General features: G+C 43.2%; 1 protein-coding gene across 1 annotated transcript in view; it reads right to left on the reverse strand.

Annotated features, from left to right (window-relative positions):
• PARVA (parvin alpha) overlaps positions 1 to 13,547 on the reverse strand; it is a 63,422-nt gene extending 49,875 nt beyond the window's left edge. The window contains exon 1 of the mRNA XM_069016598.1: positions 13,306 to 13,547. Within this exon, the coding sequence (XP_068872699.1) occupies positions 13,306 to 13,441 (136 nt within the window). The 5' untranslated portion in view covers positions 13,442 to 13,547. The remainder of the gene's footprint in view (positions 1 to 13,305) is intronic.

Genomic DNA, 13,547 nt, shown 5'->3' on the forward strand with positions numbered 1-13,547 from the left:
CAATTTTTGATTACTTCTATTTCCTTCGCTGTCTCATGAAAACAGGGAAATGTTTTTGAAGATATATTTGCATAATTTCAGTTCAGAAACACAAAATACCAAGACGTGCTAATAAGATTCTGAGCAGCCATAAACTGTCAGGTTTTTTTCTTCTGTATTTGACATGTTAATAAAATACCATCATAACAGTGTGAAGGATCTGCCTATTATGCACAAGATGTGGAATCACTGGAGCTGTACACTTTAAGCTGGCCCTGACCCACAATCTGGCCCTATATGTACTAAAACTACAACCAGTTGTTGTATTCCTTATTCAGTCAAAACTTTCTTTGACCCTAATGGGCGTTCTGTCTGAATGAAGAACAAAGGGATTAGATCTAATATGGGGAGCTACTAATTAGAATCATGCCCGCAGCTAACTTTTGATAAAATTCATTTGTAAAAATAAAAATACAAAGAATTTACTAAGTCAAAATGGTGCTTTGCACTGTTTTAACATTAACTCTGTGTAGGTCTGGTACCTAATCTATTTCACTGTATTTAACAGTAGATGTTAGAGAAGAAAACTATACACTTCAAGACTTTTAAAATAAATTATACAGCAAATTTAGATTTATAAATTTGTTTTAACATCTCACATTACTTTGAGAAAGACTGTTATATCAGGTAAAACATTTTAACCTCTTAACCAAACCTTCTTTCTTTGGGATAGAGGCAAAGATCACATATAGAAATGCTTTTTCTTCATATATTTATTTAATATAATGCCTGCTGCTACTGTACATAAAGTATATTTAAAAATTCAAACCACAGGAAATGTCTACCTAGTTCACATACCAAAAAAAAAACAAACAAAAAAACAAAAAACAAACAAAAAAGCAACCAAACAAAAAAAAACCCAAACAAATCCAACCAATTAAAAGTTGGTTAATATAAAAACCTAAACTGTATCAAGACATGCATCAGAGAGTTACAAATCAACAAAAACTGTGAATGGCACAAAGCTGTCTAATGGAGCAAGACTAAACACAGAAATGAGGAGACCACAGCTCCCTTCCACTTCTCTGCCTGCAGAAGATCACATGAGTGAATCAATTCACCTTTTCTGCCTCAATTGCCCCAAGCAGATGGTGCAGGGAGAACAAACGTTTTTCCTTTTCTGATCTCACCTTAAAATTCTCAGGTGTTTCAGTCAGATGAAGATGCTCTGTGTAAGGGCAGACTGTTAGCAGTTAATATCATGTTGGAAATAGAAATGGACAAGCAATTCACTTCTAAGAGACTCTGAAATCAAAAACGCTGTTTTACAGGGTGCAAGACCAACAGTAGACAAAAAGCATTTCTGATTGTTTCTTATATGGGGTTTTCTTATCAACTTATTCTGTTCTCTCATTTTAATGACCTGTTTCAAAACAAAACCAAAACAAAACCAAACCAAAAAACCCAAACCCTTTCTCATTAAGCTTTCAATCTCTGTCCCATCTTCTGCCTAGCTTACTTTACATTTGTGTTCTCACTGTACACACCAACTCTTGTTTATTTCCACAGCTTACCCTGGGAATGCTGTTCTACACAGAATTGTTACCTTTTACTCAAGCAAAAGCAGAATGTCTGATAAAATCCACTGGGGTAACTCCTTCAAAAATGAAATACAAGACCCAAAATGCAATCTAAATGTACTAGTCTGACTCTAAGGCTAGCCACGGTTTTCCTCTAAAGGCCATTAAGATTCAGCCCATTTTCAGAATACCAGACGTGCGCACAGAGAACTGCTGAGCTCCATTCTGACACAGCAGTAGCTGATTCCTCTGAACTCATTGCTGGCACTTGGGCTGCTCACGCCAGCTTTCCTCGTGAGCTGGAGCCACCTTGTGCCCTACAGAGCACCTGCACCCTGAGGTCGGCTTAGGAAAAACTGAGTTTACATGCTGGCATTTTGTGTATGAGACAACAGCTAAAAAATACTTATTCGGCTTCTATATAAATCGTTTCATTTGGCAGTAACTGTTTGAAATCAGTTAAAGATGATTTATTTGTGGGTAACTATTTCAAGTCAGTTAAAAATGAACAAATTAATAAAGCTGCAAATAAACTGGATGCTGACTATTTTTTTTCCAATTCAACCCACCACTGCAATAAGGTTTTACAAGTTATGCAAGACACTAAGTCACTTTGAACACTCGTGGTATAATGAGGAATACCACCACTATTTTCCAGTTTATTATGTGCTCTTATGTATGACTGAGAATTATAACAAAGCAGTGACAAGAATGCAAGACCATGAGCTGCTCTGCTGCATGTTTTACTTTGCAGTGAAACACTGAAGTCTCTTCCTCTGCAGTAATGAATTTGAGTGCACAGCATAAAAATGTTTAAAAATGCTGCCGTTCAGATTTGGCCTCTAGCCATAAAATTCAAATCCAGATTTCAAACATGCCTAAATTCAGAATTGAGGTTTTTTTGGTCTCATTATAAAATAGGGATCACATGAATCAAATAGGTCTGGACATACTTCCAGAGGCTACTGGGGCAAATTCTGACTCGGGGCCAAATCTACCATATTCATGTTCTTTTGTTCTGACAGGATCAATATCAAATGTGTTGAGGGTACTGAGCCAATAGGTATTTCCTTTCCTTCTCAAAGCAAGAGTGATGTTCTTTATTCCAAGCACGTAGGACAGATGTGACTGCACCTTCTAATAAAATTAATACTTATCATTTAAACACATGAGACCTGACATTTCTTCTTAAGCCTGAAAGCATAGGCCACAAAAAACCCCAAACAAACCACAAAATCCAACCCCCTGAACTACACAGTTACAACAAAAAGTGTTCTGACCTTTTACCATTCTTCTTCTTCATGCACTTTGACGACAAGTTAGGCATATCATCTTTTGAATTCAGCTCTGCAATACATTATACTGCATTTACTCTGAGCACTCTGACACTCTGACATTATCATTATCTTCTTTTGTGCCCGACAGCAACTGCAGCTCCTATAATGCCATTATTGTAATTAAGAACAATCTGAACCATTGACAGCATTGCCTCGTTTGCTCTAGAATCCCCTGTGCATTAGTGTTCTTCTAAACCAATATTTCTCTATTAATAGTTTGCTACTTTAGAACTGCCTACGGTTAAAAAAAAAAAAATTAGGCCTCAGCCTAACTCAATGGCCAAAGAAAAAACTTGCTAAGAAAAAAATTAATGAAAGGCTGTGCACTGGCAAACTGTTACACTCTTCCTTACACTTGCTGAAAATGGATTCACACCCTGCCAACCTATTCAGGCCGTTACCCAGGTGAGGAAGCTAACTTTGGCTTCCTTCAAAAGGACCACCTGTACAGATACAAAAGAAAACATCTCTTCTCCCACTAAATGTACCCAAAGTACTTCTCTGTCTAAACTCTCCCTTTCATTAATCCAGCTCACAGTTGGATAAGCAGGGCACGGCAATTCAGACATTTTTGTCTGGGAAATTCTGACCTTAACTCCCAGCCCTGCAGCACACGTGCTCTATAGGCTGCCTGCACCCCATCCATCTGTTTGCTGAGGGTGACACCTGCCTGTCCCTGAGCCAGGAACGTGGTCGGCCACAGCCCTGTGATCACCTAACACCCAGCCTTTCCCTACTGTAATTCCAGGGAAACAATCCACCGTGGGCTAAAGAACTGCAGGTGCAACTGGCAGGACAGGACTGACACATTAACATGGACCTCTTAGAATCCACAAAGCCCACGGCCAGGCCATCAGAAGCAACTTCAGTTTTTCCTCTGCAATAAATGAGAAGCTGAAGTACCAAGTCCTAACAGAAAAGAACCCAGCAAGAATTACGTGCATGCTGTCTGGAAAGGGAGCATCGCTGGTCACATGGAGTTTTATATATTTTAAGTAGATGTGAACACAGAAAAGCACCCTATGAAAATGACCAAAGAAACATGGCCAGTGGAAAAGAGCTGGTATTTCCCAAGGCGATTTAGATAGATGTAGTGGCAGACTTTTTCTTCTTGTGAACACATATCCCATTAAAAAATTATGAACCTTAGCTAAAGGAACATTCAAGAAATTATAATGTTTAGGCTACTTTTGGAATTTTTTATTCTTTCAAAGCTTTTGCAGTATGAGATTGTATTTTCATGTCTGGGACATCACTCTACCACACCCTTCAGTCTCTGCCCAGAGCTGCAGAAGGGGAACAGTGCTCAGTGGCAACTGTTGCACCCCCTCTCCTCCTAAAGTCCCTTTTTTCAAGTGGGATTTCATAGGTTTCACTATGAATAAAGGCTAATATCACCCATCACCGGGTCAGTGCCACAGACTGCTCTACCACTCCACTGGAAGGGTAAAGAAAAGGAGCAGCTCTATGCTAAGCAGGAATCAGAGAAGCCAGGAGGACTTAACCATGACTACAACTACCAAGAATGACTCACAGAAATTCACACTCCAGGTGTTTTCTTTCATGAAAATAATTATCTAAGAAAAACATATTGTGAACCATGGTACGCTGTGTGCTGCTTGACACAAAGATCAATAAGAAGTCAGGAAGAGAAGTGCGAAGACTAAAAGGAAAGCAGTTTTGCTAAGTCATGTCCTATGTCCTCTCTTAATTTTGTATTAAATCCACACAAATGATAAAAACATTTCATTGCACCACATGCAATTATTTCACATGGACTACTACAAAACTGAAAGGAAACCAGAGCATTTGGGAGACTGTAGAGCCTTGTTATTCAACCGTGCAATTCTTTAATATTTTGAGTAAGATCACTGCTTGATGAACAGCGGCACAGTCTAGAGCCAGGTGCAGGATTTGGGTGAACAGATGGTGGCTAATCTTCCTAATACTGCTCTGCCAGTACAACTCACTCTTGACCAGTCACATCCCTGGTTTTTTTCTGGCCCTCGGCTTTCTCTGGCCTAAGCACAGCTTGTCAAGGGGTAGTTGCAGAGTAGGCTAAGGATTCACAAAAGGCTGTTGATCTGATTTTGCTTTTGGTCCAAGATATCTTTTGTTTCTATTTCAGTTTGGTCACTAAAGTGAATTAACTCACTGGTGCACTCAACACACACATACACACCCAATCCAACAGGGACAAAGGTATTCAAGCCAAATAATGTTATCTATTAGTAAGTATTAGCACACCAAACAGAAAATGCATGATGATACATGCAGAGAGCACAGCTCTGAGTGCTTTGCTACTCAGTTCTCCAACTACAGCCACACACTCCAAAGCAGCACAGGGACTACGGGCTGGAGAAGGCACACAGAACACACAGAGAGCAAGCTACGCCTTCAGCCCCACCCCAGCCCCACATTTGGAAGAGCTGCAAGTGAAAATGTGAAGCACTGGAAAACATCCTGTCTTCCAGCTCATCCTCCCTCACAAAAAAATGAAACCACACTGCTTCCAGCACAGCACTGACTGCACCACCTCAGTGTCAACTGTCCTTCCGGGATCATCTCCTTTTGGGTTGGCTGCAGTTTAGCTGATAAAATAGCTTAGGGATACAACATTGCATTTGAATAGGAACTGGTGTGGGGAGGAAAAGGAAGAGGAAAGAAGAAGCAGATGGAAAAGCAACACAATTTTAGGTACACCTCAACCACTGATTTTTTAAAGTTTCATTTCACAAAGAACTGTGTCCCTACAACTGCTGATTTCACCTTCAGCAATCCCAGCATTTTGCTGAAAAAGACTGCAGAACTCTGGATTAAGTTATTAGGAAGCACTTGATCTTGGATACAGTGACATAACAAATAAACTGGACTGTCCTTAATCTCCGTGAGAAAGGCAGAGAGCCCAGTATTAAAGTATTTGGTCTGCAGGGAGGGCATCATTTAATGCTTGTGAAAGGCATTAAGAAACCAAAATTAGGATATATCCCAGAGATCCTGTCCAAGGGAGATTTCCAGAAGCACAGACCTGTACTTACAGGAAGCTGCCTTTAAGGCAAGGGGTTTCAAAGATGTAGAGCCCACAAGCAGTAATCAAATCCAGTGAGAACTTTTCTCTCAGCCAGAATCTTGGTCCCTAGTCTTCTCTTACCTTCAGGGCAGATTCCTTCAAATGCTACAGGAAACATCAGAGTTCTAAAAGCCCAGATTCTCTTGACAAGCACACTCACTTTCACTACGGATGAAAACTTCATTCTCAGTGGAGTACCTCATATTTATTCTACAGCTTTACTTGGTTATATCCACATTCACTCTGCAAAGTGGATACATGCTTTTATGAGGATGATATAAGGGAATGCATGTTTTAAATCTGGAGATGTAAAGAAAAAATTAGCACTGAAACAAAGGTGCATCAGTCTGAGCTGGTCTCTAGCTGTTTTGTTTTTTTTTTTTCTTTTCCATGGCTCCATCCTGTAATCTGAAAGCACTGGAGGCTCTTCAACCACTTGTTCAGTGCATGTTTAGTTTTAGCTGAAACCTCAGCTCAGAACATGAAAAACTCAGGAAATAAAAGTCATACTTCTGCAGCAGCTGACTTGCCCACGTAATTTAGGCTGCTTTTGCAAGTCAAATGCAAAGACAGAGTTCAGTGACTCTATTGCTGTCATGCAGGTAGTCAGAAAACAGTAGAATTCATGGCTGTTTTGGGTTAGAATAAGAGATCAAAGCCCAAGGCCCTGGTCCCTGGCATAAATGCCTTCTTTACAATACAAACAGGGAAGGGCAAACCAACAGAATTTTGTATAAGCTTTGTAACAGCTTCATAATCCTAATAGATGCCACAAAAAGTATTTTATGATTTCTGAACACAAAATGTCTGTGAAGGCCTACATGATTCATAAGTAGGCCACTGGAGACACTGGAGATTTTGTACATTTACGATCCACCCAGACCCACTTTTAGCCCCCACCCCCCACTCCCTTTAAAAAACATTTCTGGCATCCAAAGCATCCCACAGCAATAAGTTTCAGAAATTAATCATGCACAGCCTGGCTCTGTGCATGCAGGGGTCCTCCAGCCTCCAGTGAGACAGCACCACAGGCTCCTTTGCCTCATCTCTGACACAGATGAGGTTGGCAGTGCTGTGCCTTGTCAATACTGTCAGCACAGTTCCATATCCTGTGTGATCTAACCCCTTTGCACCTGCTAGGAGGCACTCGCAGAAAGCAGGCAGGGATACACTTGGCTCTACCATGATAACTCTGGATATTGACTCAATAAGCTGTCTGGCAAAAAAGCTGCACCTGGGACTCACACGTTCCTGCAGATTTGATTGCTGTCAGTGAAACACATGGACCAAGCATAACTGGACTGGTTGAAACAATGAACTTTTTAGAATAATTTTAGGATTATCTTTTACTTTTAAGATTCGGAAACGCATTCACAATATTTTCATGCTTTCGCCTGAACCAACTGGAGCCAGAGGCTATTAAAAAGAAGGGGGGTAAAAAATGCTCCACCCCGGCAGAGCTCGGCTCGACAGATGCCGAACAGCCTCAAGCAGGGCGGAGCTGTCATCTCCATTTGTGCCCGGGAGCTGCATCTGCAGGGCGATCGCCATCCCATCCTCAGCAACAGTTGGGTGTTCAGCTACGCTTCCAGAGGCAATTATCTTCCTTCCCACCGAGCAATCCCTTCCACCGCCGCCACACAGGCCTCCCCAGACATCCCCTGACAATTCGGCTTCAAAGCACGCAAACAAAACCCCCGTGCTCTCCTCCTGAGGAGGCTCCTCTCCCACTGCAGATGTGCTCAGAAGGCTTGAAGCAGTGAAATGACAACAAACAAAGCAAGTGGACCTCCCCTGTATTCTGGTTTTCCACGTTCCTTCCACAGAACAGAAGTATTTTATCTACTTAACAGAACTTGCTCTAAGGCAATAATTACTTCAGTGGTGATGCTAACAGGTTCTGTCCAGCAGCAGCTCTGCAGCTGTCTATAATGCGCCTGTGGCAGTACACCAGGGACACAGAAATATAGGGAAAATATTATAAGCACATTCCAGTTGCTGTGCAGTGAGGTTGGAGGTAAAACACGTTCATGTCAGACAGCAAAACCGGCTGCTCAGCTACTCTGATGGCACTAGAAGGCCTAGGGTTGATGTACTGATAAGCTGCAGTGAAAGACAGAATGTGGAAAATATTGGTAAGAGTGACAATAAAGCCTTTCACGTCTTCCTTTTCACAAGAGACACCACATGCCATCTCCTAAACACCAGGATGAAATTAGCATCCAGGGGTTCATTTTCATCACTCATGCTACACATTAGCAAATACGATGGCAGGACACAGATCAGTTCTTCCCGCTTCTGCTTTAAAATATGCATCAGGGGAGAGCAGAAGAAAAGAAAAGCCTGCAGAGTGTTTCAGCCAGCCTAGAACCTCTCACACAAGAAACAGACAAGCACAGACATCCACTGACAGAAAAACTAGTCATGTGCATTAGTTGTGCAGTAAGTTGCAGAAACAGGTCCAAAGAAAATGAGTCAATTAAATATTAGCAGAACACTTCTTGTATACCAAGAAATAGATTTATTTCATCTAGGAAAAGGCCCAGAGCAAGCCCAAGGCATGATCTTTCTGTCAGTGAGTCACACAGCAAAGCATTTTACTCAGGGATTCCAGAAAGACAAACATTTTACTTAAGACACCTGAAAAGCTTTCATCGCCCTACATTTACTGTTACTTTGTATTCTTAGATTTTTCCAATTTCATATTATTACATAAAATGCATGAAGTAAAGATTAAGAAAGTTAAGGTTATTATAAAAAAACCACCAGAATCTACAGTATTTTACACTATTAACATACTTTCCCCTGAGGCACTCAGAGAATACTGCTTACTGTGACCCCACATATGAAAATTAAATCAAAACAAGACATACAACACAAAAAGAAGAAATCTCCTAAGTGGAGAATGGCAGAAAATTCATTCTTTCTCCTGCCCATCAACCCCAAATAAACTAAAGAGCAGTGAAATTATTGAAATTGATGTCACATCAATTGGGAAACTGACTGAGCCCATACAATTGCTCTCCACCAAATTCACGAGTCCAAGCTGTCTGTTTCCCATCTGCTCCTCTGCAATTCAAGCAATTCTGAACTTCACTCTCTGCTCCCAAATGTGTCACAGATTTATTAGCATGCCAGGGGCCAATTCTTTACCTTCTCCACTAAGGTAAGCTATTAGGGGGAGCAAATTTTCTGTGTTTATAATTGCCAGGCCAGGAAAATTAAAGGAGGACAATCACACATGACCTTACTAAACCCACTATGAAAAATTCATTAGATAACACAACCCCCCCCCCCACACAGATACTTTTTTAAAAAGGCCATTCTGTTCTCTTATTACATGTGTTTAAAGACATGTTTAGTACACAGTACAGATTACTACAAGGAGCTTACAAAAAATCTAATTTGTGTGGGGTTTTTTTGCTAGTATGATGAGCTCCACCATACATCTGAACCCCTGACAGATAAGGACTGGGATCCTTCACTAGCATATATGGGGTGGCCCAATCTTTAAATGCCTTTCAGCAATGAAGGGGGATGGAACCTTACTAAAATCTACAAGTAACTTTTGCACACCACAGTTCAGTCTGCAGACAGGCCATCAAATATTCTGGTATTAGTTCACAATTCTCTCACCGCCTAAAAAGCTGATTTAATTAATTCCAAACATACTTAATAATTTGTAATTTTGCTACCTTAACAGAACGTGTACACCATTTAAAGATGCAGCTGCAGATGCTCTCACAGGGAAGACTGAAGTACAATGTTCTCATCCTTGAATTACACCACTGGCAATGAGAGATTGTAAATGAAAACCAGACTAAGCCTCTACATGACAGATGACAACATAAACAAATCTGAGCTCCAAATTCCAGATTTTATCAAATATTCTCTAATATTTAATCTATTTTCCATATTATCATATGTCTTCTGGTATGACTAATCCCTGCTTACATCATGTGTGATATCTCAAGGATCTCAGGTTACCCTCTTTGTTTTGGTCAATAACTTATGCCGTTATATTAGAGAATTCATTTCACTTCTCTAGACTGCCCTCACCTCTACCACTGGTGGACCTCCTACCATCACCAAGAACATTGAAATTCATAAGCTAAGGTTTGCTATATATTTATATATATATTAATGTCAATACTGAAATCCCATTTTATGTTGTATTATAAACTATTTTTGTGACATCTAAAACTACATAAACTTTACTCTCTTCATAAATTATCTGCATTACTCTTCATCATAATGTCACTTCAGATCCTAAAGGATTTTCATCCTTGGTACGGTGGAGCATTTTGGCAACAGCTCTATTGTTGTAATATATAAAAATGTAATTCTGACAATGATCAAAACGCCTGTTGCTGCCATAAATACAAAACTCACAGATGTGTAATCATGTATCACCTACAACAGTTAACTACACACATAGCAGAGACAGTACTGAAGTGGAACCAGCATTGTCCCTACAAGAGATAAAATATTTTTGCATTATTAAAGCCCACCAGTTCTTAGCCCTTGTGGTAAAACACTGGAGTAAATCAGTAAGTTTCTGTCCTCTATGTAGCAGCAGAATTTACACCAACTGAAAGACATGGAAATTGCAGCTGTCCCTCATTTATCCTGACTTATCCTGAACATTTTCCAATACATCCTTTGTGCTAACAGTTGAATAACCACATGCCCTCCTATGACCAAGACCCATCTCCATAGGAAACCTGCCACAGGTTGGTTAAAGCAGGAAAAAAACCCCAAAGAACAGTTCCTGGATAAACAAGCAATCTGACCTCTGAAATTCCTAGCTAGGCTTCAAAAACACCTGGAGCCCTACAAAAAAAATCAGCACAGCTTAAGACGGAACCTATGTGTGCCACAGCCAGCAAGGAAGAACACTCGTTAATAGTTTGCAAACTTGTATTTATTTTTAGTAGAGAAAAAATTAGGAAGTAAGAAGAGCACAGGCTTCACAGTAAGGCTGAAGCCATCTGAATGTGTTAAAACCAACAAATCAATAAACAGAAAGATAAGACAGAATACTATCAATCTCACCCCTACATAGGCTTCCACCAGAGAAATGTCATAAACACACGCCCAAGTAAAAAGGATACTAAGGTGAATTTAACACAATACTTTTTTGTCCCTCAGTAAATAACAAGGTCCTTACTAAGTTAATAAGAAACCCCAAACTCTCTAAACCATTGTTATTTTTAGACAGATCTCAGAAAATTGGGAAACACAAAAGACAAGGACAATGCAGTTTCAAAATTTCAAAAGGATAGACAATGATAATCTGCAGGTGCAGATTTTAATCAATAAATGTAATACATTAAAGTAATGATAAGAAATATGATTTCACAGAATACATCTTTCTGTAAGATTACAAGGTTGTGGATAAAAGTAACTGCTGCCTCTAACATTTTGCTGGAGATTTGCTGAGTTCAAACATCCGTCACTAAGGAAAACAGCATTTAATAGTAAAAACAATAATAATAATATAATGGACATAACCAAACTGCAACAAATAGGCTCACTTAAAGATCTCTAAACATACCTACAAAATGGACTCATCAAGGAAGAGTTACTAATAGTCACAAATACTCAAACAGAATAATGTAAAAAACTTGGTAACTAATGACGTTTGTCATTCTTTACTATTTCATCAACATCTGGTCCATCTGCAATGACCAGAAAAAGCCAAACAATGCAAGCACAATTGTGCAAGATGGATTTAATTGAAAAGCAAGGCCATACATCACGGAAAGATGACGTGATAGCTACAGAATGAGGGGCTGTACTCTCCCAAGCTGTGTCATCCTTGTCCACAGCACTGGTGCTACTCTGAAACACAGTGTGCCTGGCTTCAGCGCCCCTGAGAAGCAAGGGGCTGCTGACCACAGTACCCTTCTTCACACTTGCAAGCAATGAATGTTGCTTGAAAAACCGTTTTGAAGTGACTGATACTTTGGCTCTATTTGCATCGCATTTAAATTAAATTCAGCTGCGAAAACGATGGGTGGGCGAGGTTAAATTCCAATTCCCTGTCTCACGGGATTTCATACAGGCATATTCAGCAGGGGGTGGGTATTAATTCACATGTACGGACAAAGACCCAGGCAACATGTTGTACACGTTTGGCGTTCTGCAAAGGTTCACTGTCGCGAGGCAAAAGTCTTTTGCTTAGCACCAGGACAACTGCGTTTGGAGCCCCAGAGGAACGATCACTGCTCTGAACATTACATCAGTCGTGCGCATTCCGCAGCTTTCCCCGAGCGCTGTGTGCGGACCACACGGCACACCAACACAACGCGTTATGAGTCACGGAGAGCTTGAGCACCGGGTTTTTGGATGTCCGCACCGCAACTGCGGAGGCAAATCCTGCTGAGGGAAAATCCCCGTGCGCTCCCAGGCCTGCGGGGCCCGCCTGGCCCGCGGCGGGCAGCGCTCATTCCCCGGCCGGGCCCGCTCAGGGGGCAGCGCTGCCCGGCCCCGCACACAGGCCCTGCACACAGAGCCCGGGAGCGGCCCCGCACACAGAGCTCCGCACACAGAGCCCGGGAGCGGCCCCGCACACAGGCCCCGCACACAGAGCCCGGGAGCGGCCCCGCACACAGAGCTCCGCACACAGAGCCCGGGAGCGGCCCCGCACACAGAGCTCCGCACACTGAGCCCGGGAGCGGCTCCGCACACAGACCCCGCACACAGAGCCCGGGAGCGGCCCCGCACACAGGCCCTGTACACTGAGCCCGGGAGCGGCCCCGCACACAGAGCCCGCACACAGAGCCCGGGAGCGGCCCCGCACACAGGCCCCGCACACAGAGCCCGGGAGCGGCCCCGCACACAGAGCTCCGCACACAGAGCCCGGGAGCGGCCCCGCACACAGAGCTCCGCACACAGAGCCCGGGAGCGGCCCCGCACACAGAGCCCGGGAGCGGCCCCGCACACAGAGCCCGGGAGCGGCCCCGCACACAGAGCCCGCACACAGAGCCCGGGAGCGGCCCCGCACACAGAGCTCCGCACACAGAGCCCGGGAGCGGCCCCGCACACACACCCCGCACACAGAGCTCGGGAGCGGCCCCGCACACAGACCCCGCACACTGAGCCCGGGAGCGGCCCGGGAGCGGCCCCGGAGCGGCCCCCGCGCGGTGCCGGCGGAGCGGCGGGGCCGGGGCGGCTCCTCCCTCGCCGCTCGCCTGCCCACCCCACCCCGCACGTCCTTCCCCGCCAGCCCCTTCCTCCCGCTCCCCAGAGCCTTTTCCTCTCCTCCTGTCTCCTCCCTCCCTCCCCCCCATAGTAAGGTAACTCCCAGGAAATATGCAAACCTGTTAATTTTTACCTTCTTTGGCTTTTTTCCTCCTGGCCAGCGTGCCGCCGAGCTTGCCCAGGAAGGAGTCATCCTTCTTTCTGGAGGGGGGAGATTTCGGGGTGGGGGATTTGGGGGAAGAAGGGGATTTCTGCGGGGAGGTTGCCATGCTGGGCCGGTCGCCGCCGGCGCTGGGGGACGGAGCAGACGGGTCCGAGGCCCCGGTGCCGTGGGAGGCTGTTCCCGGCTCTGAACGGAAGCGGAATTATTTCAAG

Source organism: Aphelocoma coerulescens, chromosome 5 (assembly GCF_041296385.1).
Source record: "Aphelocoma coerulescens isolate FSJ_1873_10779 chromosome 5, UR_Acoe_1.0, whole genome shotgun sequence".
Classification (NCBI taxonomy): domain Eukaryota; kingdom Metazoa; phylum Chordata; class Aves; order Passeriformes; family Corvidae; genus Aphelocoma; species Aphelocoma coerulescens.